General features: G+C 39.5%; 1 protein-coding gene across 1 annotated transcript; it reads right to left on the reverse strand.

Moving 5' to 3' along the window:
• Positions 1 to 2,563: 2,563 nt before the first annotated feature.
• LOC138899119 (uncharacterized mitochondrial protein AtMg00860-like) lies at positions 2,564 to 3,010 on the reverse strand. Its single transcript, XM_070185240.1, has one exon. The coding sequence runs from the start codon at positions 3,008 to 3,010 to the stop codon at positions 2,564 to 2,566; it is 447 nt and encodes a 148-aa protein (XP_070041341.1).
• Between the last annotated feature and the right edge of the window lie 22,032 nt (positions 3,011 to 25,042).

Genomic DNA, 25,042 nt, shown 5'->3' on the forward strand with positions numbered 1-25,042 from the left:
GAGTATCTGAGAACAATTTTTGCATAATTTCGAACTAGCCGGTAGGAGATCTGCGCTTCTGATGGTAGGCTATGATTGCATGTTTTAGTTGCTTGTCGAACTCTAATTTACTACACTTTAATTGAGTTGAGCTTTAATCACTAGTGTTTTGCACTAATTGTATGTTTTATGCCTTGTAGGAGTGATTCCGAGCTATGTAGATGTTATGGGATGAATTCACGCTATTTTGGAGCTTTGAAGTCTGAGTAAAAGCCCAAGGATTTAGTTAGGATCAAGTTCGGGGATCAACGGACACTAGTGCCTTCAAAGAGAGAAACGAAGAATCGAGCCGGGCATCACCCAGGTGCGCGAGTGCGCACTGGTCACACATTTGAGGCACTGTACCATCCAAAGTGCGTGGCCTAATGCACGAGCACATCTCCAGGTGCGCGACCGCGCACGTTCCCATCCGGAAAGAGTCCTATTTCGTGTAAGAGAAGGTGTGTTCATTTGGGCCCGACCCTACTAGGTATATATACATGGAAAAACGGTATTTGTGGGACTTTTGACACATCTAAGACCTAAGGAGGCTAAGGAGAATTGGGAGATGCAAGAGCACAAGGATTTCATCCTTCAATCCACACTCAAGACAAGGGTTTGGATTGTTTTAGGTTTTCATTTAACTTAAACTTATTTGTGAAGAATTTCTCCATATGTATGAAGTAATTCTTCTTTAGGGATTGATGGATTTGGTGTTTTGAGGATTATTTGTGGATATTAACTCTAGTTTTTATGTATTGAATCATTTGGGTGTTTTAATTATTGCATATATATTAACATGTCTATGTAATCGAAAGAGGCGTAACGTGTGATTTTTTTGCATTATCTTGTTGGTTGAATTTACTAATTCTTCTTATTAATCTAAATAGGCTAGTTAAATTATTGTTTAGTCTTAGTTAGGATAATAATCGAAAGAGGTTCTCTTAAAAACCAATCCACTACGAATTCTTGCAGATCTTCATCGAGCTTAAATTAGTTCATATTGTGAGGTTGAAGCTTAATCGAGAGAGGAGTTTCTATTGAACATTTGAACTAATAATATAGTGAATTCGAGAGACTCACTTGAAACTTATAAGTGAATTAACTAGAGTTAAATCCCAGACAAGTATCTTGCACCTATCCAATCAACATCTATTTTCTCCCATTGATATCTTCTTTGCTTACTCTTGTTGCAATTGTCATTAGTCAACAGTTCTAGATTCTTAGTTAATTTTAGAATTAATTACATAAATCTCGATTGTTGATCATCTTTGATAGAAATCAAGCTATAAACTAAGAAAATACTATTTAACTACAATCCCTGTGGATACAATATTTTTCTATACTATATTCGACTAGCGAGCACATTTAAGTGTGTGTTTTGCGCTTGTCCGCTTCCGTCCGTATAGGGCCTTATATGGTTCCATCTGAATGCTGGCATGGTAGCTATTGTTTTAGTCAAATTCGATGAGTGGTAGATAATCTTCCCAACTTCCTTTGAATTACAAAACACAAGCTTGTAACATGTCTTCGAGCGTCTGAATAGTGCGTTCAATCTGACCGTCTACTTGCGGATGGAAAGCTCTACTAAGGTTGATCCTCATACCTAATACTCCCTAATGTGATTTCCAAAAGTTAGCCGTAAATTGGGTACCTCTGTCCGGTACAATAGAAATTGAAGCCCCATGAAGTCGAACTATCTCCTTAATGTATAACTTAGCGTAATCTTAAGCCGAGGAGGTAGTCTTAACTGGTAGGAAATGAGCTGACTTGGTGATTTGGTCCACAATAACCTATATATAATCAATTTTTTTGATGTAAAGGTGGTAATCCAGTAACAGAATCCATGTTGACCATCTCCCATTCCAAAGTTGGAATTTTCATATTCTGAGCAATCCTCCTGGTTTCTGGTGTTCAACCTTAACTTGTTCGCAATTTGGACACTGAGCGGCGTATTCAGCAATTTTTTCATTCATGGCGTTCCACCAATATAGCTGCCGAAGCTCGTGATACATCTTGGTTGATCCCGGATGAACTGATTACCGGGATAGATGAATTTTTGCCATGATTTTCTCTCAGAGTCTCCCGACATCAGGCGCGCACAACCGATCTTGGTATCTAATAACTCTGTCATTGGATAATTCGAACACTTGTTTCTTTTGAAAGGGAATGCTTTCCCTTATATGCACCAAGGGTGGATTGTCAAATTGTCGTGTCTTAACTTCCGCCACTTGCGAGGATTAGGCAGCATTTCGAACCGTGGCTCCTCCGTTACCAGTATCAATCAATTATACACTTAAGTTGGCCAACCGGTACAAGTCTTTGGTAATTTCCAACTTATGATTTTCCACATGTCGTAGACTGCACATGGATTTCTAACTTAACGCATCAGCCACAACATTTGCCTTCCCGGGCTAATATAGAATATTAACATCGTAATCTTTGTTGTCTTAAATTCAACTCTTTTTGTCTGAATAAGTACTGCAAGCTCTTCTAATAAGTGAATATGTTAACATGCACTCCATACTAATAGGGGCGCCATATTTTAAAGGCAAATATAACAGTTGCTAGCTCCAGGTAGATAATTCTGTTTGTGTTTCCTTAGTTGTCTCGTAGAATAAGCAACAGCTCTCTCGTGTTGCATTAAAATACCTCCCAAGCCTAACCTAGAGGCATCACAATATATAACGTAACCCTTGGGTCCTTCAGGAAGAGTTAGAACTGACGCTGAGGTTAACCTACCCTTTAACTCTTGGAAATTCTTCTCACATCCATCAGCCCACCAGAATTCCGCTGTCTTATGTGTCAACTTTGCTAGTGGAGCAGCTATAGATGAGAATGTTTTCACAAACCTTTGATAGTAAACAACTAAGCCCAAGAAGCTGCGTACCTCAGTAAGCGTTGTGGGCCTTGGAAAATTCTTAGCTACTTCAACCTTTTGACAGTCAACCTTCATACCCTCACCTAATACTATATGTCCAAGAAAAGCCATTGAGTTCAACTAGAACTCGCACTTGGAAAACATGGCGTACAACTTATGGTTTCGGAGCATGCGTAAAACCATTCCCAAATGTTGTACGTGTTCCGCTTATGATTGAGAATACACCAAGATATCATCTATGTACACGATTACAAAAATGTACAGAAAGGGCTTGAACACCCGATTCATCATATCCATGAAGGTTGCTGGTGCATTGGTTATGCCAAAGGAAATAACGAGAAACACGTAATGGCCATGCCTAGTTTGGAAGGTTGTCTTCGGGATATCTTCTTCTTGAATTTTAACAGATGATACCCAAATCTGAGATCAATCTTCCAAAAATACTTAGCGCCTTGCAATTTATCAATCAAATCATCGATTCTCATGAGCAGATACTTGTTGTTAATGGTTACCTTATTCAACTATCGATAATCAATGCACATACTCAACGAACCATCTTTCTCTAGAACTAATAGTACTGGGGCTCCACATAGGGAAGTACTAGGTCGTATAAAGCCCTTATCAAGAAGGTCCTTCAACTGATATTTTGGTTCTTTCAACTTGGCAGGATCCATCACGTATGGAGGAATACATATCGGCTGCATATAGGGTGGCACATTGATGGCAAACTCAATCTCTCTCTCTGGTGGAAAAATCGGGAGATCATCAGGCAACACGTCAGGAGATTTACTAACAACTGGAACCAATTGAAGGGTTGGAGGCTTCGCCTCCGTATTCTGCACCCACACCAAATGATAGAAACATCCTTTCGTCATCTTCCGAGCCTTAAGGTAAGAAATAAACTTCCCTTTATGCGCCGCAACACCCCCTTCCATTCAAACGGGTTCTGTTAGAAAGTTAAAGTGAACAAATTTCTTCAAACAATCCAAAGTAGCATAACAAGAGGCCATCCAATCCATGCCTATAATAACATTAAATATTGTCATTTCTAATTCATTTATATCTGCAAAGGTATGTTGCTCATGAATTATCTCATTAATACCTTGATATACCTGCCTAACAACCACGGACTCGCCCATAAAGCGTGGACACTTAAAACAGTTGTCATAACAATTTAGGTTCTTTACCGCATTTATCAGCAACAAATAGAGTAATATACAATAAGGTGGATACTGGATCTATCAAAGCATACATACTACTAGAAAATATGGATAGCATACCTGTGACCACGTCTGATGATGACTCTAGGTTCTGTCGGCCTGACAATACGTTGATGCGGTTCTATTATTCACTCGAGCTAGTCACTCCAACTCTACCTATACCCCTCCCTACCGGCGGCTGCATACCTTGCTCTCAACGATGCGTTGTCGATAAAGAAGCTGCTGCAGATACCGCTGGCGGTATTATGCCACCCACATTTGTCAATGGGCAAAAGTGCATGACATGAATGGGATGCCAACAAGAATAACAAAATCTAAGCCCTGTCGGAAATTCCCAAAATTATTTCTATAACATTGGCCACAATGCAGCATCGTGGGTCTCATCGTACTAGCCACCCACAAATCTATGTACCCGATCATTCATCTCAAGAACCACGGAAGGAACATACCAAGCTAAGGAGTTAAATTACATGGTATACGCCCAGACACTCATATTACCTTCCTCTGACCATAAGAATCTATCTTGCCTTGATTGACGGAGCGCAATGAGAAACTACTACTGCAACAATTCCTCAGAAATTTCCATCCACCCTGCTGCTTAGGCAAGAGATCCCCTAGACTGTTCCTAAGTCTCATTCAAAATCATGACTCTATCCCTAAATCTGTAAGAGGCAAGCTCTGCAGACTCAGTATCAGTGGCATGCATAACTCACAAGGTCTGCTACATCTGATCTAGAAAATTCTAGCGATCATCGTTTGGATCAGTTCCTGTGAATACTCGGGGATCAAAATTTATGAAATCCTGAACTGTCATACAGACTGCTCTATCTGCGGTGACAGGGGCCTGACATTAGGTTTAAGAGGCCACTAATCAAGTCAACAATTGTACTACACTTTTCATATCTAAATCTTGGTTAGAAGCAACCAGGGGAGAAACATGAGGTACACTAGTTTCTTTATGCTATTTCAAGAATAGTGATGTCGTCCCCAAAACCTACGAATAAGTTTATAAGTCTCCTGTTGATTCATATAGCCATGCAGCACCTGACTAGTACCCTCCCCTTCTTCTTCATTTAATCCTTGAGCAACTTCCTAACGTCTCATGGTAGGCATCGCTATAAACATAATAAGACGGGGGTTAGAAGTGAATACTTACAACTCAAATCAATCTCATGATCTAGATCAGAAAGAAGGGTATTTACCCTTAATATCCTGTAGCCTCTTGTTTATAAATATGGTGCACAACATAGCCATAAACAAGACTCTACTAGATACGGCTTGCAGACTCCTAGGACAGACCTGATCTGATACCATGTTTGTCACACCTCAAGCTCGGGAGGTGCAACCAGCACACGATGCCTGAAGACCCGTGCGAACCGACATCTATGCTTACATCTTTAATCATTAAACCTGGGCCAACGAGCCCTCTGAGTAGTAATACCAGAAATTTAAAATGTACACAACTGACTATGAAAGAAACATTAACATTATACAACATCACAATAGTTACTAACATGGTAATAAACAATGATATATATAAAACCAAACATTAGTCTGCAAGCCTTTAAGAGCGCTGGGAAAAATATTCATATAGGTGCAACTTAGCCGGGACAGGGTCCCACCATACCCAAATTACTGCAACATATACTTCGGTACCTATTGACTTTTGAACAGCTACTCTCAATAATTGGAGTGTAACAATCGACAACTGAAATGCACACCATATTGGGAAGGTACGTCTCCGGTTCTATTTGCACCTGTGGGCATGAACATAATGCCCAAAAGAAAGGGTCGTCAGTACGGAAAATATACTGAGTATTTAAGGCTAAGAAGATATGTAAATTCAATACATAACATAAAAGATATGAATACATGATTTCAACCTGGATACCGAGGACAAGTCACTAGGGGCGTAAATTGTGGAAACCATAAAACATAAAAGTATGCATGCTTTATAAAAGGTTACGCCACTGCTAGAGGTCATGCATTAAATATAACAGAATATAATTCAGGCGCTCTTTGATGCATATAACTCATATCATACCAGCCTCGTAGAGGACTTGGTAAAGTTTTATTCTTTCTTCAGGTCGTACCCGGTCTTAGGAGGTCTCGGTCGTACCCGGCCACCCAAGGGCTCGACTTGGTAGTATTTCATAGATCATTATTTTGTACCCGACCTCACTGAGAGCTCGGTCATACCCGGCCACAGGGCTATGTCATACCCGGCCTCACAAGGGCTTACTAATATTTTACATTGCATCCATCATACCAAACTAGCCAGTGGTTTCACAATGCATGTTGTACCCAGCCATCTATAGCGTGGCTCGGTAAAGTAAAATATATACATACATATAAGTATAATGCAAAATCAATTTCTAGAGTTATTAAGATCAAACTCAGGATGAATCATATTTTTTTGACTTCCGGGTACTATCTGGGAACACCTCAACCTTGAAAGAATGTTATTGGAAAGGATGAATAAGAACAGAAACAATGTTATTGAAAAGAGCTTTGAACCAACTAGCCTTACGTTCACAGAAATCCTTTTTAGAGAAAGAGATACTTGCACCAACTCATGCCATGAAAGAAGGTTTTCTTACATACCTTGTTGAAGAACTAGCTACGTTTGCATGAATTCCCATGCCTTCGTGGTGATTGACTCAGCCTCCAATGAATTTCTAGAAATCAAGATAACAGATTTTGCAGTGATGATTCAAAGTTTTGTCCCACTGAATCCTACTAGAATTGCCTCTGATTTAGCTTAGTTTGCTTGGAAACTCTCAAATCAGGGTTAAGAGCGTTTTGGGTTAGTCAATGTGGGTCACACTTCCTATAATGAAAGTAAAAGATCCACACTGTATTTTTATACTATTCCAAGCCTAGGAAATTCCACCATCCCGACATGCAAAATAGGTCGCCCCGTCCCGGTCACTGCGCCCGGTGGGACAGCTTGCGTAAGTCAAATGAAACGCGTAGCCACCTTTTGTCCTCACACACGTCACCGGCTGAATGGATGCGCTAGAAGCCAAAGTTTCCAATCCTCAACTTGTATGTGTGGGGTGTAATAGCACCTTATGGGTGTCACGGCCCAATTTCCACCATAGGTCATGACGGCGCCCAACGGCGTCCAACGTCGCCTTTTGACAAGCTAATGGTGAACCTTCAACATAATTGTCCATTTTTATACTCTTAAAATCACATGTTTCATAAGTAAATCAAGTTAAGTGAAGAAACCATAGAGACATACTTACGTTCTCACTAAGACATAAAGTATAAATGAAGCATAAAACGAAATCATGATAATATTAGGTAAAACAAAAATCATCTACTAGAAGTTTTACAAAACCAGGTGTCACATGAGTGGATGAGCAATTTAGTAGAATATACAAGGCACTATACCTACTGTCTGAAATAAAATAGACAAAAATGATAAATATGATAAGAAGGAGGCTCCGGGTGCCGTAGATCGGAGCATGGAGAGTATCTCGCCACTAATTATCCGGATAGTGTATGCGCGCCCAGATGACCGCCTAAAGTACATGTCTATGTACCTGCAAAATTTGTGCAGAAGTGTAGTATGAGTATGTAAATAATCACGTACCCAGTAGGTATCTAGTCTAACCTCAAATAGTAGTGATGAGGGTTCGACATCAACACTTACTAGTGGTCATAAAATTAAAGTACATGAAACATAGATAGACATGAAACATAATAAGTAGCAATGAAATAAGTAACTATAACTTACATGATGCTTCAACATAATAATAATATGAAATCCTCAAATACCATGTGCTATCTCAGGCAAATAAGGAACATCAAGTAAATTTCAAGTCTTAAGTCAAGAAGAAAAACTCATGTATATTCTGACTCGTAGCGATATTACGCACGAATTCTGCCGAGGTCGTACGACCCGATACATAACAATAGTGTACATTGTTGAAGTCGTACGTCCCGATCCATAAATGCATCTCAAATATACTGTTGAGGTCGTACGACCCGATCCATAATGCTATTACATAGCACTACCAAGGCCTACGACCGATCCACAGGAATAGAGGAACTTTCCGAGTTGCTGATTACACAAGACTAACACAAGGATAGGAATGTAAAGAAAATACAATTTTTTACCGAAATTCAAGTATCCCGCCAAAAAGTTGAAGTAAAGACGCTCAGCCTAATATAGATTCTAATCCAATCTCAATTATAAATTTAAGTAATTAAACTAACAAGTTTAGTTCAAGTAATCAAAATAAGGCATGGTAAAGTCCTAAGTCTACTGGACATAAACATGACTTAAGCTACGCACAGACTCTCGTTACCTTGTACGTATGCAGAATAAGCAATAAATGGGGGAACATGGCTATAATACTCAAAACGACCGACCGGGTCGTTGCATTCTCCCCCTCTTAAATAAACGTTCGTCCTCGAATAGGTGTAGAATCATACACGGAGCCTCAAATAGGTGTAGATAGTTGCTCCGCATCTCCCACTCGGTCTCCCAAGTATCCTCCTTGACTGGCTGACCTCTCCACTATACTTTCACGGATGCTATATTCTTTGATATCAACTTTCGAACATGATAATCCAAAATGGCCACCGGCTCCATGTCGTAAGACAAATCCCCATCTAGCTGAACCGTGCTAAAGTCCAAAACATAAGACGGATCACCGAAATACTTCTGGAGCATGGAAATATGAAACACTAGGTGAACACTCAATAGACTAGGTGGCAATGCAAGCTTGTAATCCACCTATCAAGCCCTCTCAAGCACCTCAAAAGGGCCAATATAAGGCGGGCTCAGCTTGCCCTTCTTTCAGAACCTCATAACACCCTTTATGGGTGAAACTCTGAGCAATACCTTCTCTCCTACCATGTAGGCAATTTTACGAACCTTCCAATTGAGGTAACTCTTCTATCTAGACTGTGCCGTGCGAAGTCGATCTTGAATCAACTTAACCTTGTCCAAAGAATCCTGAACCAAGTCAGTAGTCAATAGCCTAGCCTCACTCAACTCAAACCAGTCGACCGGAGACCGACACCGCCTCCCATATAAGGCATCATACATAGCCATCTAAATATCGATTGGTAGTTGTTGTTGTAGGTAAACTATACAAACGGTAGAAACTGATCTCAAGTAACCCCCGAAATCCAAGATGCAAGCGCGTAGCATATACTCCAATATTTGAATGATGCGCTCAGACTATCCATCCGACTAAGGGTGGAATACTGTACTCAACTCAACCTGTGTGCCCAACTCTCGCAGCAATGCTCTCCAAAACTGCAATGTGAACTATGTGCCCCGATGTAAAATAATAGACACCGGCACACCATGAAGGCGAACAATTCACGGATATAGATCTCAGCCAACCGCTGCGAAGAATAGGTAGTCCCAACTGGAATGAAATGTGCAGACTTAGTCAACCGGTCTACAATCACCCAAATAGCATCAAACTTCTTCAAAGTCCATGGGAGCACAACTGCGAAGTCCATGTTGATACGCTCCCATTGCCACTAAGGAATCTCAAGCTTCTGAAGTAAACCGCTTGGCCTCTAATGCTCGTACTTCACCTGCCGACAGTTCAAGCACCGAGCTACAAACTACACTATATCCTTCTTCATTCTCCTCCACTATTAGTGCTGCCTCAAGTCATGATACATCTTTGTGGCACCCAGATGAATGGAATACCGTGAACTGTGGGCCTCCTCAAGAATCAACTCACGTAACCTCTCTACATTGGGTACCGAAATATGACCCTACATCCGCAACACCTTATCATCTCCAATAGAAACCTCCTTGATGCGCTCATATAAAGAAGACTGAGAAACCACACAAGCTAGAACCCGACTAGGCTTCGAAACATCTAACGTCTTGAGCTGATTGGCCAAGGCCTGAACATCTGCTGCAAGCGGTCCCTCACCAACATGAATATATGCAAGACTACCCATACTCACCGCCTTTCTACTCAAGGAATCGTCCTCACGTTGGACTTCTCGGGATGATACAAAATGGTAATATCATAGTCTTTTAACAGCTTCAACTATCTCCGCTGCCTCAAATTTAGATCCATTTGCTTGAACAAGTGCTGAAGACTATGATAATTTGTAAATACCTCAGAAGACATGTTGTAGAGATAATGCCTCAAAATCTTCAATGCATGAACGATTGCTGCCAATTCCAAATCATGAACAGGTAGTTATTCTCATGAGGCTTCAACTGGCGTGAAGCATAAGAAATCACTCTAACCTCCTGCATCAAGGCACACCCAATGCCAATCCGAGAGGAATCACAATAAACTGTATAAGAACCCGATACTGAAGGTAAAACTAGAATTGGAGTTGTGGTCAAGTCAGTCTTTAGCTTCTGAAAGATCTCCTCACACTCGTCAGACCACCTGAATGCAGAACCCTTCTAGATAAACTTGGTCAAAGGTGCTACAATGGACGAGAAACCCTCCACGAAGCGACGATAATATCCGGCCAAGCAAAAAAAACTCCAAATCTCAGTAGCTGAAGACGGTCTGGGCCAACTCTGAACCGCCTCAATATTCTTCGGATCCACCTTGATCCCCTCATGGGACAACACATACCCCAAGAACACCACCGAACTAAGACAAACCTCACACTTGGAGAACTTAGCATAAAGTTTCTCCTCCCTCAATGTCTGTAGTACAATCCTCATATATTGTGCATGATCCTCCTGGATACGTGAGTACACCATGATATCATCAATAAATACTATGACAAACATATCAAGATATGGCTAGAATACATTGTTCATTAGGTGCATGAATGTTGCTGGCGTATTGGACAACCCAAAAGTCATAATAAGGAACTCTTAGTGACCATAGCGGGTCATGAATGTCGTCTTAGTATATTAGAGTCCCGAATCTTCAACTGGTGATACCCAGACCTCAAATCAATCTTAGAGAGCACTCTAGCTCCCCGAAGCTGGTCAAATAAGTCATCAATGCGCGCCAAGGGATACTTGTTCTTAATTATAATTTTGTTCAACTGCTCATCATCAATGCACATCCGCGTAGTTCCATCCTTCTTCACAAATAGAAATGGTGTGCCGCAAGGCGATACACTATGCCTAATAAAAACCTTATCAAGAATCTCCTGAAGCTGCTCTTTCAATTCCTTCAACTCTGCCGGTGCCATGCGATATAGAGGAATAAAAATGGGTTGAGTACCCGACATCAAGTCACTACAAAAATCAATATCCCTGCCGGGTGGAATGCCCGACAGGTGTGTAGGAAACACATCCGAAAAGACTCAAACTACCGGAATAGAATCAATGGTAGGAGTATCAGCACCAACATCCCTCACAAAAGCCAAATATGCCAAACACCCCTTCCCAACCATCTGTTGGGCCTTCTGATATGAAATCACCGTACTAGGAACACAGTTTAGAGAACCTCTCCACTCGATCCTAGGCAGCCCTGGCATCGCCAACATCACGGTCTTAGCGTGACAATCTAGAATATCTTGACATTTGGTCAACCAATCCATGTTCATAATCACGTCAAAATCAACCATACTAAGCAGTAAAAGATGAAATCTCATTTCCAATATCCCAATAGTCACAACACATGATCTATATACGCAATCCACAATATAAGAGTCATCCACCAACATAGACACATGAACAAGTGTAACTAAGGAATCACAGGCATATCCAAATAACGAGCAAACTATGATGATACATATGAATAAGTGGAACCAGGGTCAAATAATGTGGAGGCATCTAAGTAGCATGCTGAAACAATACCTGTGATCACTGTGTCTAAAGCAACAGCCTTTGGCCTGGCGGGAAAAGCATAGCATCGAGCCTGACTGCTACCTGATCGGCATTTCCCTCTAGGGCGACCTCTAGCTACCCAAGCCCACCCCGAGATGGATGTGCGGGTGGTGTAGCTACTGGTTATGGTATCATTGGCTGAGAACTCTACTATGGAACCCTACTCAATAGTCTAGGGCAATCCCTATTGAGGTTACTCAAGTCCCTAAACTGGAAATAACCTATCCTTTGACGGAGCTATTGCCCCCGATAACTCGAGGAATTGCCTGTAGAAACATGGGAAGATGAAGCATGGTAAGAAATCTATGTTGGTAATTCACTGAATAATGACTGACCCGAACGAGCACTATAGGAACCATGGCTAACTGATGCACCATAATGAATCGGATGAGCAATCTGCACGGGCCTATAAAGATAACCCCTGTTGTGATGAGACTGTCCTCCAAAAGAAACACTGCTGAAACCACTCAAACAACGAGGCCTGTTGTCCTCCTTCTGCTCCCGCTCCTGGCTGCGAACCTGCTCGAGACGCGTAGATATATCAACTACCTCGTCAAACCTAGCATCTGATGCAATCTCATGAGTCATGATGAGACATATTCCATAGTTGAGGCCATCAATTAACCTCCAGATCCTCTCCTTCTTAGTGAAAACTAACCATATCGTGTGACGAGCCAACTCTAAAAATCTCATCTCATACTGGGTAACGGACATACCCTCCTGGCATAGCTGCTCAAACTACCTACACAACTCCTCCCTACGGGTCTATGGAACAAACTTCTCTAGGAATAGAAATGAGAACTCATTCCACGTAAATGGTGCAGCATCTACTGGCCTGCTCAACTCATAGGCCTCCCACGATTTGAGGGCTACCCCCGAAAGCTGAAAAGTAGTAAATGAGACACCACTAGTCTCTAGAATGCCCGTTGTGTGAAGGATCCACTGGCATATATGTAAGAAATCCTGAGCATCTTCTAACTCAACCCCACTGAACTCTAGAGTCCTATGCCTCCCAAACAGCTCTAGTCTCTTATAGGTGAACCAACTGGGGTCTGAGCCGCTACAACCGGCTGGGCTGGTAGTACCCCCGATGTCTGAAGTTCCTAAACTCCCTGCTCTGGAGTATGGGCGGCAGGAGTCTGAGCACCTCTTCCGGCCGAAGAAGTGGTTGGTGCGGCCAGAATTGAAACCGCCTGAGCAAGGCTAGTGAATATAGTCAATATCTTTCCCAGAGCCTCCTAAAGTCCTGAAATCAAAATGGGCATAGCTGGTGCCTGAGCTGGTCCCATCGGATCAACCACATCTGGTATCTGCTCCTGATCTGGAGCAACTGGTGGCTCCACGGGTGCCGCTCTAGCTGCTTTACGAGATGTACCTCGACCTCTACCGCAGCCTCAGCCTTCATGGCCCTAGCTGGTGGTACTGGTGGCCGCCTGCCCGATCCGGTAGCACGTGTCCTCACCATTCGTGAGAGAATAGAATAATAGAAGTTTAGTTTCCTGAATCAACAAATTCGCATGACAAGAATACAAGAAAGTGAAGTTTTCCCAAAGATTCGATAGCCTCTCGAAGATAAGTATAGACGTTTCCGTACCGATCCGTAAGACTCTACTAAACCTGCTCATGACTCATAATACCTATTAACCTAGGGCTCTGATACCATTATGTAACGACCCAAAATCCCTACACGTCGTGATGGCTCCTAACACACAGGCTAGGTAAGCCAAAATATGACACGAAGGAAACAAAATAATGAAATTTATAGAAATAGCATAAGTCTGAGTTCCCAATACAATAAAACTACTAATACAAAGTAAATACCCAAAAACTGGTAAGTATAGAGTCATAAGCTTCTACAACAGAATACAAGTGAGAAACTGAACAATAAATACAATGTTTGAACTGTAACAACAGTATGAAAGAAAAAGACAAATCAAATTGTGACCAAGGATGCAACTCTACCTCGCCTCTAGAAAATAGTCCAACAAGCAAGCCTATTGTTGATAAGTGATCCCCACACCTGGATCTGCACAATTAAGTGCAGAGTGTAGTATGAGTGCAACCGACCTAATGTACTCAATAGGTATCATAAATAAATACATTGAGGTAATAGAAACACAAATTATTAATGATGCTAGTTATCACATGTGTAGTTTCCACTTTAAAATCGGTAAAGAACAATAGTGGAATCAAATCATAAGTTCATTAAGAAAACATCTGTGTGTGTAAGTGTACAACTTTTCTCAAATACTCCACTCAGTCAATATCTTTGCATATATGGATGATATGCAGGTAAATCATATAAATGATCAAGGAAATTGCAAGTAAAGATGATATGCAAAAATCCAAACAAACACTGGCCAGATTTGCTCAACTTTTCCATATCCGCACCAAACCACTAATTAGTTCCTCAATAACCGCATTTACACCATCAAGAGAGAAACATGAGAGGGTGGCCCTAGGGATATGGAACTCTATCCATACTCTGCACATACAACTCATGCGCTAATAATAGAACACGCACGGATAACTCACCTGCTGCACGGACAACTCACCTGCGAACAAACACAATCCACCCAACATGGTCATAGGCACCCAGTCCATTCATATCATACATGAGCAAATAAAGAAGTATACATGTATGAAATGAGTGAATAACAAATCTCATGCTCCTGGACTGGTATAAATGACATGCTAAGGTGTAGGCATGTGCAAATGTACTGTCATAGCTTAAACCGACAATTTCATCAAAGTATAATATTTATCAGTTCATCCAGGGATTAAGCCCCTGTGTAGCCTCAAACATGGCTCAAATAGTTCACAACAATGTCACAAATGTGTGAAGCATCATAGCTTAAGGTTTAACAGTCAAATTCTAGGCTTATAAGAGCCTGGGCACAACCCGAACCTGAATAAATAACATTGGTGTCCGCACATGGGTTCAACCCCACGCATGTGCACACCCAATAGGACATAGATATCACAATAATTTAGACTACTAGTGCCTTAACTGAGTTTAGATAAGATAGATACCTCAACCAAATCAAATCACTCCGCTAGTAAGCCCTTCCCACACGTATCAATCTCCGAAAGGCTCGAATCTAGCCAAAAATAACGTAATACTATCAATAAAAGCTATAGGAATTGGTCTCAAATGATAAAGCTAAGATCTTTAACCAAAGTCAAAAAGTCAACCCAATAGGTCAACCCCGGGCTCCGGTCTCGGAACCCGACAAAATTTATAAAATCCGAACACTCATTCAATAACGAGTCCAACCATACTAAAATCATCCAATTCCGACCAAAAATCAACCCTCAAACCCTCAAATCTTATTCCCCAATACATGGGTCAAAAATTCCCAAATTCAAACTTAGATTCATGATAAAAAGGCGAAATAATCAATGGGTAAACAAAATAGATGGATAAAAGTGATAAAAAATCACTTACCTCTTCTATCTAGGTGATGTTGATACCGAATTTTCCCCCCCATATTTTTTAAATAGTATATATACTTTCAAGATATAATCTTGTATCATTATTTAATTTACGATATTTATACAAGTACTTTTATAATGTTTCATAATTTTTAGAGCTTTAAAATTAATTTTTTTGCATTTAAATTATTTGAATATTTATTAATTACCCCTTAAATTATTTTGTGATGATTTAATTACCCAAAGTTATTATTTGCATCAACATATATGTTTCCGAATATTTTACTTTATTTTATGTAAGTATATTTGTATGTTTAAGCTATTTACATAATTTTGCATTAATAGTCTATATTCATGCATAATTATATTTTTATTACATTATTTGTGCCAAAATAATATTTTTATACTTTTTAATGTTAAGCTATTATTTGTACTGCACAAGTAATATTTTGATTACTTATAAATTGTTATGAAAATAATTATATTGTGGATGTTCATTTATTACTCCGCTACAGATAATCTTCCTGAAAAAGATTATCTATTTAGTACTATGTTGAAGTTTGTCTACAAGCAATTGATGCAGGCAGGTTGCAAGCAGCTCAATAAAATAATTTGTAGCAGTTTCTTATTAAACAGGCAGGTTGCAAGTAGCTCATGCAGACAACTTACAAGCAGTTAAAGAAAAGCCTTGCAGCTGCTTCCTGAAAAGCCTCGCAACTGCTTCCTTTCTTCTATAAATAGAGGAGTTTTCAGTTCATTATGTACAGAAGTTTGAAGTTTGAATAATATATCAGTTTATCTCTATAATTGTCTTTACTTTACAGTTTTTATTTTATAACACGTTATCAGTACGAGACTCTGCCATCTCGAGAAAATACTTTGAAAGTATCAGAGGTACAAACTTTCTTTTTCTAAATAATGTCAAATCTTTCTAAACTTGAGTTTGTAGCCCTGAATATATCGGGCAAAGCTACATGTCTTGGGTGCTTGATGCCGAAATTCATCTTGATGCGATGGGTCTGGCAGACACCATCAAAGATAAAAATCAGGCATCAAACCAAGACCGTGCCAAAGCAATGATATTCCTACGCCATCACCTTGATGAGGGCTTGAAAATGAAATATCTTACTATTAAAGATCCAGTCATACTGTGGAATAATTTGAAAGATAGATATGACCACCTGAAGATGGTCGTTCTTCCACAGGCACGTTATGATTGGACTCATCTAAGGCTACAAGATTTTAAATCTATCAGTGAGTATAATTCTGCTATGTTCAGAATTATTTCTCAATTGAAACTATGTGGTGATAATATTACTGATCATGATATGTTGGAGAAAACTTTCACCACTTTTCATGCCTCGAATATGCTCCAGCAGCAGCAATATCGAGAGATGGGATTTAAAAAGTATTCTGAACTTATTTCATATCTTCTTGTAGCCGAGCAACATAATGGGCTATTAATGAAAAACCATGAAAGTCGACCTACTGGTTCTTGTCCATTCCCTGAAGTGAATGAGACGAACTTCCACCAAGCTAAGCGTGGAAGAGGACGTGGTCCCAGTCGTGGTCATGGCCGTGGTCGGGGAGAAAACGCTAATCGTGGTAATAACAATGCACCAAAGAACCCTCCTCACCACCAGCAGTGGAAAAGAAAGGAACAAAAGCATGAAGCGGTGCAAGCAACAAAGCCAGAAAATGCATGCTATAGATGTGGAGGAAAAGGGCACTGGTCACGTACATGTCGTACGCCAAAGCACATGGTTGAGCAGTATCAAGCCTCCTTGAAGAAGACACAGAAAAATGCTGAAGCAAATTTTATTTCTGAAGATAATTTAGACTTCATGCATTTAGATGTAGCTGATTATTTTGCACTCCCAGAAGGAGAAACAAGTCATGCGATCGGTAGTGAATATGTAGAAATGTAAATATTTTAATTTTTGTTGCTTGTAGTAGATAGTATGGTTATGTAATTGTTGTACATAAATAAAAGTTATGCTTTGATAATAATATATACTATCATTTTTATTTTGTTTATGTCATTGTGAAGAATATGGATAATCCTCAAATTATGTTTAGATGAAAGACCAATCATTAAGATATTTGTGTAATTGATAGTGGAACAACTCATGCCATATTCAAAGATCAGAAATACTTTTCTTATTTGCATAAGGAAAAGGCAAATGTTTCTACAATTTCTGGTAATATAAGTTTGATTGAAGGCTCCGGAAGAGCTATTGTATTTCTGTCTAAGGGAACAAAACTTATTATAGACAATGCATTATTCTCCTCCAAGTCCCGAAGAAACTTGTTGAGTTTTATAGATATCCGCCGAAATGGGTATCATGTTGAGACAATAGATGAAATGAACGTGGAATATCTTTGTATTACAAAGAATATTTCTGGCCAGAAATGCATTGTAGAAAAGTTACCAACTTTATCTTCTGGCTTATACTATTCAAAGATTAGTACAGTTGAAGCACACTCTATCGTAAACCAGAAGTTTACTAATTCAAATACTTTTTTGCTTTGGCATGGCCGTTTGGGTCATCTTGGATCAATAATGATGAGACGAATTACTGAAAATTCGAGTGGGCATCCATTAAAGAACCTGAAGATTCTTACAAATGATGAATTTTCTTGTGATGCTTGTTATCAAGGCAAAATGATCACTAGACCATCACCAATGAAGGTTGGCATTGGGTCCCCTACCTTTTTAGAACGTATACATGGGGATATATGCGGACCTATTCACCCACCAAGTGGGCTGTTTAGATATTTTATGGTCCTAATAGATGCATCTTCAAGATGGTCTCATGTTTGCGTACTATCATCTCACAACCTGGCGTTTGCAAAGTTACTAGCCCAAATAATTCGATTAAGGGCACAATTCCCAGATTATCCTATAAAGGCTATTCGCCTTGATAATGCTGGAGAATTCTCATCTCAAGCTTTTGATAATTATTGTCTATCAGTTGGAATAAAAGTTGAACATCCTGTAGCTTATGTTCATACTCAAAATGGTCTTGCAGAGTCATTTATTAAACGGCTGCAATTGATAGCAAGACCACTACTTATGAAAACAAAATTGCCCACTACTGTTTGGGGTCATGCTATCTTGCACGCAGCATCACTTATCCGTCTCAGACCAACACATTATAATAAATATTCTCCGTCACAATTAGTTTTTGGTCATGAACCAAATGTTGCCCATCTATGAATTTTTGGATGTGCTGTATATGTGCCAGTAGCACCACCACAGTGTAGTAAGATGGGCCCGCAAAGAAGGTTAGTAATATATGTTGGGTTTGAATCACCTTCTATTATTCGCTATCTTGAACCATTGACGGGAGATTTATTTACTGCTCGATTTGTAGATTTTTTATTTGATGAAACAAATTTCCCACAATTAGGGGGAGAGAAAAAGGACATCAAAAGAGAAATTATATTATGGTAAATCATGCATAAGTAATTATGAGAGGTTAATATAAATTAGGCTTGCTCGACTGGGTTTACTCGGTTGAGCGCTGGTCGCGCTCCCTGAGTTCGGGGCGTGACACCAATATACCTAGGGCTCAACTTTCCCTTCTTTCCGAACCTCATTACACCCTTCATAGGTGAAACCCAGAGCAATACTCTTTCTCCAACCATGAATGCAACATCACAAACTTTACGGTTGGCATAACTCTTTTGCCTAGACTGAGTTGTGCGAAGTCGATCCTGATTAATCTTGACCTTATCCAAGGCATTCTGTACCAAATTGGTACCCAACAATCGAGCCTCTCCTGGGTTAAACCAGCCAACTGGCGAACGATATAGCCTCCCATATAATGCTTCATATGGACCCTTCTGGATGCTTGACTGGTAGCTGTTATTATAGGCAAACTCTGCAAGCGGAAAGAACTAATCCCAAGAACCTCCAAAGTCTATAACACAAGCGTGAAGCATATCTTCCAATTTATGCATAGAGCGCTCTGACTGTTCGTATTTTCATCATTATCTCATTTTGATCCACGTACCCCTATATGTAATCAGGAGGTCCAGAAGATCATCTATTTACAAAATATAGCAAATCAAATGCCAGACGCGTTTACTGATTTGAAAAGGATAACTAAGTCACATATCCCTGCAGAGAATGTGCCTATATGAATTGATGTCCCGGCAGGACCATCTACTAGCATAAGAACTAGTGAACCTAAAGCACGCCTGAAGCGTGGTAGGCCTTTAGATTTTAAGGATCGAAATCCTAGAAAAAGAAAATCGACAAATGATCAAAATGATATTATGAAGGGATCTCCTGAAGAGACCCAAGATCTGATTAGTTTTGAGATTCCTGAAAAAATCAATGAACCCGAGACTCAAGTGAGTGAGGAACTTTTAATAAGTTCTACTAGTGATGGGATTAATTTAAATCGATCTGAAATAGTGGTGGATAATATTTTTGTATATAATGTTGCACTTAACATTATGAAAGATAGTGAGGATTGTGAACCTAGATCTGTCGAAGAATGTCAACAAAGATCTGATTGACCAAAATGGAAAGGGGAAATTCAATCAGAATTGAACGCACTTGCTAAAAAAGAGGTCTTTGGATCAGTAGTCCAAACACCTACTGGTGTAAAACCAGTTGGTCATAAATGTGTTTTTGTGCGAAAAAGGAATGACCAAAATGAAGTTGAAAGATACAAGGCTCACCTTGTCGCACAAGGATTCTCACAACGACTTGGAGTCGATTATGAAGAAACATATTCACCAGTTATGGATGCCATAACATTTCGATATCTCATCAGTTTAGCCTTACGTGAAAGACTTGAAATGCATATGATGGATGTGGTTACAGTTTATCTGTACGGGTCACTTGATAATGAGATTTACATGAAAATCCCTGAAGGATTTAATATTCCTGAAGCATATTCGAAATCTCGGGAAATGTATTCAATCAGATTACAAAGATATTTGTACGGTTTAAAGCAATCTGGGCGCATGTGGTATAATCGCCTTAGTGAATATTTACTGAAAGAGGGTTACATAAATGATGTTATTTGTCCATGTATTTTTATAAAGAAAATGGCATCAGAATTTGTTATACTTGCTGTTTATGTTGATGACATAAATCTTGTTGGAACTCCAGAAGAGCTCCAAAAAGGCAATTGAATATCTTAAGAACGAATTTGAGATGAAAGATCTTGGAAAAACAAAACTTTGTCTTGGATTGCAAATTAAACATTTAGCAAACGGGATCTTTATGCATCAATCTGCCTATACAGAAAGGGTCTTAAATTGCTTTTACATGGACAAAGCGCACCCATTGAGTACACCAATGGTTGTTCGATCACTTGAAGTGAATAAGGACCCGTTCCGACCTCCAGAAGAGGATGAACTCCTTGGTCCTGAAACACCCTATCTCAGTGCAATTGGTGCACTTATGTATCTTGCTAATGCTACAAGGCCTGACATAGCATTTTCTGTTAATTTACTAGCAAGATATAGCTCTTCTCCTACTCGGAGACATTGGAATGGGATTAAGCATATTTTGCGATATTTAAAGGGAACTCTTGATATGTGTTTGTTTTATGCTAACAAAGGTAGTGCAGATCTTGTTGGTTATGAAGATGCAGGTTATTTATCTAATCCCCATAAAGCTCGATCTCAAACCGGGTACGTGTTTACATGTGGAGGTACTGTCATATCATGGAGCTCCACAAAGCAGTCAATTGTTGCTACTTCTTCAAATCATGCTGAGATAATAGCTATTCATGAAGCAAGTAGGGAATGAGTATGGTTGAGATCAGTGATTCATTTTATTCAAGAAAAATATGGTTTGGAGTGTGATAAAAGATCCACAATTTTATACGAAGACAATGTTGCATGCATAGCCCAATTGAAGGGAGGATTTATAAAAGGAGATAGAACGAAGCACATTTTACCAAAATTATTCTACACACACGATCTTCAGAAAAATGGTGACATTGATGTGCAGCAAATCCGTTCAAGTGACAATCCGACAGATTTATTCACTAAATCTTTGCCAACTTCAACTTTTGAGAAGATGGTATACAAGATTGGAATGCGGAGACTTAAATATTTGAAACAAGGTTTTCATCAGGGGTAGTAAAATACGCGATGTACTCTTTTTTCCTTACTAAGGTTTTTTCCCACAGGATTTTCCTTATAAGGTTTTTAATGAGGCAGCTAGAAATGCGTATTACTAAATATGTGTACTCTTTTTCCTTCACTAGGATTTTTCCCACTAGGTTTTTCCTAGTAAGGTTTTAACGAGGCACAATACCTTTTAATGAACATCCAAGGGGGAGTGTTATTAAAATAATTATATTGTGGATGTTCATTTATTACTCCGCTATAGATAATCTTCCTGAAGAAGATTATCCATTTAGTACTCTGTTGAAGTTTATCTACAAGCATTTGATGCAGGCAGGTTGCAAGCAGCTCAATGAAATGATTTGCAGTAGCTTCTTATTAAACAGGCAGGTTGCAAGTAGCTCATGCAGACAGCTTACAAGCAGCTAAAGAAAAGCCTTGTAGCTGCTTCCTGAAAAGCCTCGCAGCTGCTTCCTTTCTTCTATAAATAGAAGAGTTTTCAGTTCATTATGTACATAAGTTTGAAGTTTGAATAATATATCAGTTTCTCTCTATAATTGTCTTTACTTTACAATTTTTATTTTATAACATAAATTACTTTTTATAAGCTATTTTAAACATATCTAGCCCATTTCTTTGATCCCTCAGTAGCCCAACAAACGACCCATTACCTTTGACCATCCCAATTTCCTATTAAATTTTGGCCGTTGATCTTAAATGATCAACGACCCATAATAAATCCCCCGTTATCCTTATATTCCCATAACCCAAACCCTAGACCCCATTTATCACTTTCGTCGCCTTCAAACACTCCCCTTCTTCACCCAAACCTAAACCCTAGCGACCAAAATTGCCTCACCTTTTCTCTACATATTGCCTTCGAACTAGAGATTTTCTTGCCTTTTCTGAACGCTTACCACTCTAATATGGTAATACTGAGTATCGTTCCATATATGGAAGGTGTATCTCGTATAAATCAGGTCCAAATGGTCTCGACCTTGTAGACATGGGATTCCGGCTAGATACCTCAAAGAGCATTGAGTATCTCTCCGATTTGGGCATATTTCCATCGAATCCGTCTTAATTAGGGTTTTCCTTACTCGTTGACCTAATTCCGATTTGAAATTAGTTTGCATTTGGTATATTCCTTATTCTGTATGATTGATTACTTTTTCTTATTCTGTATGATTGATCTCCTTTTCTTTATTCTGTATGATTGATTTTCCTTCTCTTATTCCGTATGATTAAATTTCTTTCCGTATTCTGTGTGATTAGTCTTTCAATTAGTACTACTATATAAACCCCTCCACTAATCCCCTTAACGGACCTGATTACTGCTATTACTCTCACTATTCTCTTCTTTCACTCGTTCCTTACTTTGTTACACTCAAATATTTTCTAAATCTGTTGAATTCTTGGTCGGCTGAAAGTCAAGGACTTAATTTTGTTAAAGGACCCCCCCTCCCCAGGTGAAAGAACTTCTCGGAGCCCTTCTCGAGGCTCTTGTGAACTCTAAAGCATCGGGGATTTGGGGTTCCATTATCTTCTTTCGATTGCTGCTACCGAATCACTACTGATATTCTATGTTCCTCACTCCTTTTCTCGTTTAACTTTGCTACTGGTTATTGTCCTTTACTCTTACAATTTTAACTATCTCCCTTTCTGTTTCTCTATGACATATGTGTTCTGTGTGCCAATATTGTTTGAACTTTTATAAGTAAGCATGATTCAGTTTTCCTTGTTATTCATGAATCCCTGGTACTATGTTGCTGTATGCTTTACTGCAATTCTATTGTCTTAACAATGCTCTGCAGTTCCATGTTCTCTAGTAGTTGTAGGCTTCAACATATGTAATACGCTCTCATTATGTGAACGGATTCTGGTCTTCTTAAGTGCTACTTGTAAATTAATGCTTGTTCCCTACCTTGTCTTGTATATTTGGATAAATAAATGCCTATGTTTCAGACCTTGTTGAGTTATTCTTGCCCAACCACTTAAGTTTTTGAGGCTATATTGATTAGCTAAGGCTTGTTTCGATGCCATTTAAGTTCTAATGTATGTTTGATTTGTTAATCTTTTGTCTTTAGCATTGCTTCTAGGGCAAATTTCTATGTTAGCTTCTTCTCTTATGTCTAGGTAACTGGTATGATTTATTACGCTTGTCTGTCCTATTCCTCTTAAGTTGATATATTTTCATGAGTTCCCTAGACTTTGGCACTATTGTGGTCTGTTGTAGACCATGTTGCTAGGTTGTTGTTGTACTGCTTGTGATCATGTTAGGCTCCCATGTTAGAAATATTCATGAAATTACTATCCCTTTGACTATAACTACTATGATTAAGGCTTACCCGTCTAAATTCTTTTAGACTAACTCTGGGTAATACCTTTTGCTAGACTTTATTTCTAGAAACTTAGCATGTGTGTGTGTGTGTTTCCCTTGTTAACCCAATAGACCTGCTTCTTAAGTCCTCTAAATGAAGATTCGTTCTTTAATAATCATACAGGAAGCAGAGCTCAGCGATGCAGAATGGGTATGAAGCCGGTACGAAGAACTAGCTCTCATTGATGGGAAAAGAATGAACGCGGCATGTCATGGTCCACTCTACCATAAAAGAATGGCAAGAGCTTTCAACAAAAAGGTCAGGTCAAGGCAATTCACGCCGAGGCAGTTGGTGCTAAAGCAAATCTTCCAACATCAAGATGAAGCAAAGGTGAAATTCTCACCCAACTGGTAGGGCCTTTAGATGGTTCATCGGGTATTGAAAGGAGGAGCACTTATACTTGCATAAATGGATAGAGAGATTTGTCCAAACTTATCAATTCAGACACAGTCAAGACATACTACGCTTAAGATTATTATAGCACCTTCTATTTGATGTAACTGAACTATACTTGACCTGATTCTCGTATAAGAGGGGATACATAGCAGCCCTGTGGGTTCAGTCACATCATAATAAAATCTTCATTTTCCCTATGGTAAGAAATTGGGGCTTGATCTTGAGTTTGCCCGATCTCATCACGTTTGGAACCGCCAAGGAATGTGTTGCCCAAAGTATGCATTTAAACTGGGGCAGAATTTTGAGGACCCTCAAAATGTGTCACAATCACCGGAGCATCTTAATTATTTGATTTCGTGCATTATCACATTTTTCAAATAACTATATTTCTACAAATAATTTGCTGAATGCATGCATATTTTTCAAAATTTTGTGTCTATGGCAGCCAGCTATTACCCAGGGTGGCTCAAGCAGGGCCTCAAGACAAAAGCAAAGGCGAAGCAAGGAACCAAGAGCATGAACCAACCGTTCCCCTGCAAATCTCACAATTTTTCTTTGGATGCAGGCACAATGAACATAACTGGAACATCCACAAATATATACACACAACAGGATCACCATCTTCACAACAACAGGAATTGCCAAACGCAAACACATCAAGCTAAGAAATGCCTTATCCTCTTGCACTTAGTCATTACTTTTCCTTGCATAGGGCTAAGCGTTGCCCTCAGCATTGCATAAGGCCAAGCATTGCCTCGCATAAGGCTAAGCATTGCCTCAATTATTGTACAAGGCTAAGCATTACCTTTCC

Source organism: Nicotiana tomentosiformis, chromosome 9 (assembly GCF_000390325.3).
Source record: "Nicotiana tomentosiformis chromosome 9, ASM39032v3, whole genome shotgun sequence".
In the NCBI taxonomy this organism is placed as follows: domain Eukaryota; kingdom Viridiplantae; phylum Streptophyta; class Magnoliopsida; order Solanales; family Solanaceae; genus Nicotiana; species Nicotiana tomentosiformis.

Excerpts from the sequence above, each read along its gene's own strand:
- LOC138899119 (XM_070185240.1), bottom strand. The coding sequence starts at position 3,010 with ATGGCTTTTCTTGGACATATAGTATTAGGTGAGGGTATGAAGGTTGAC.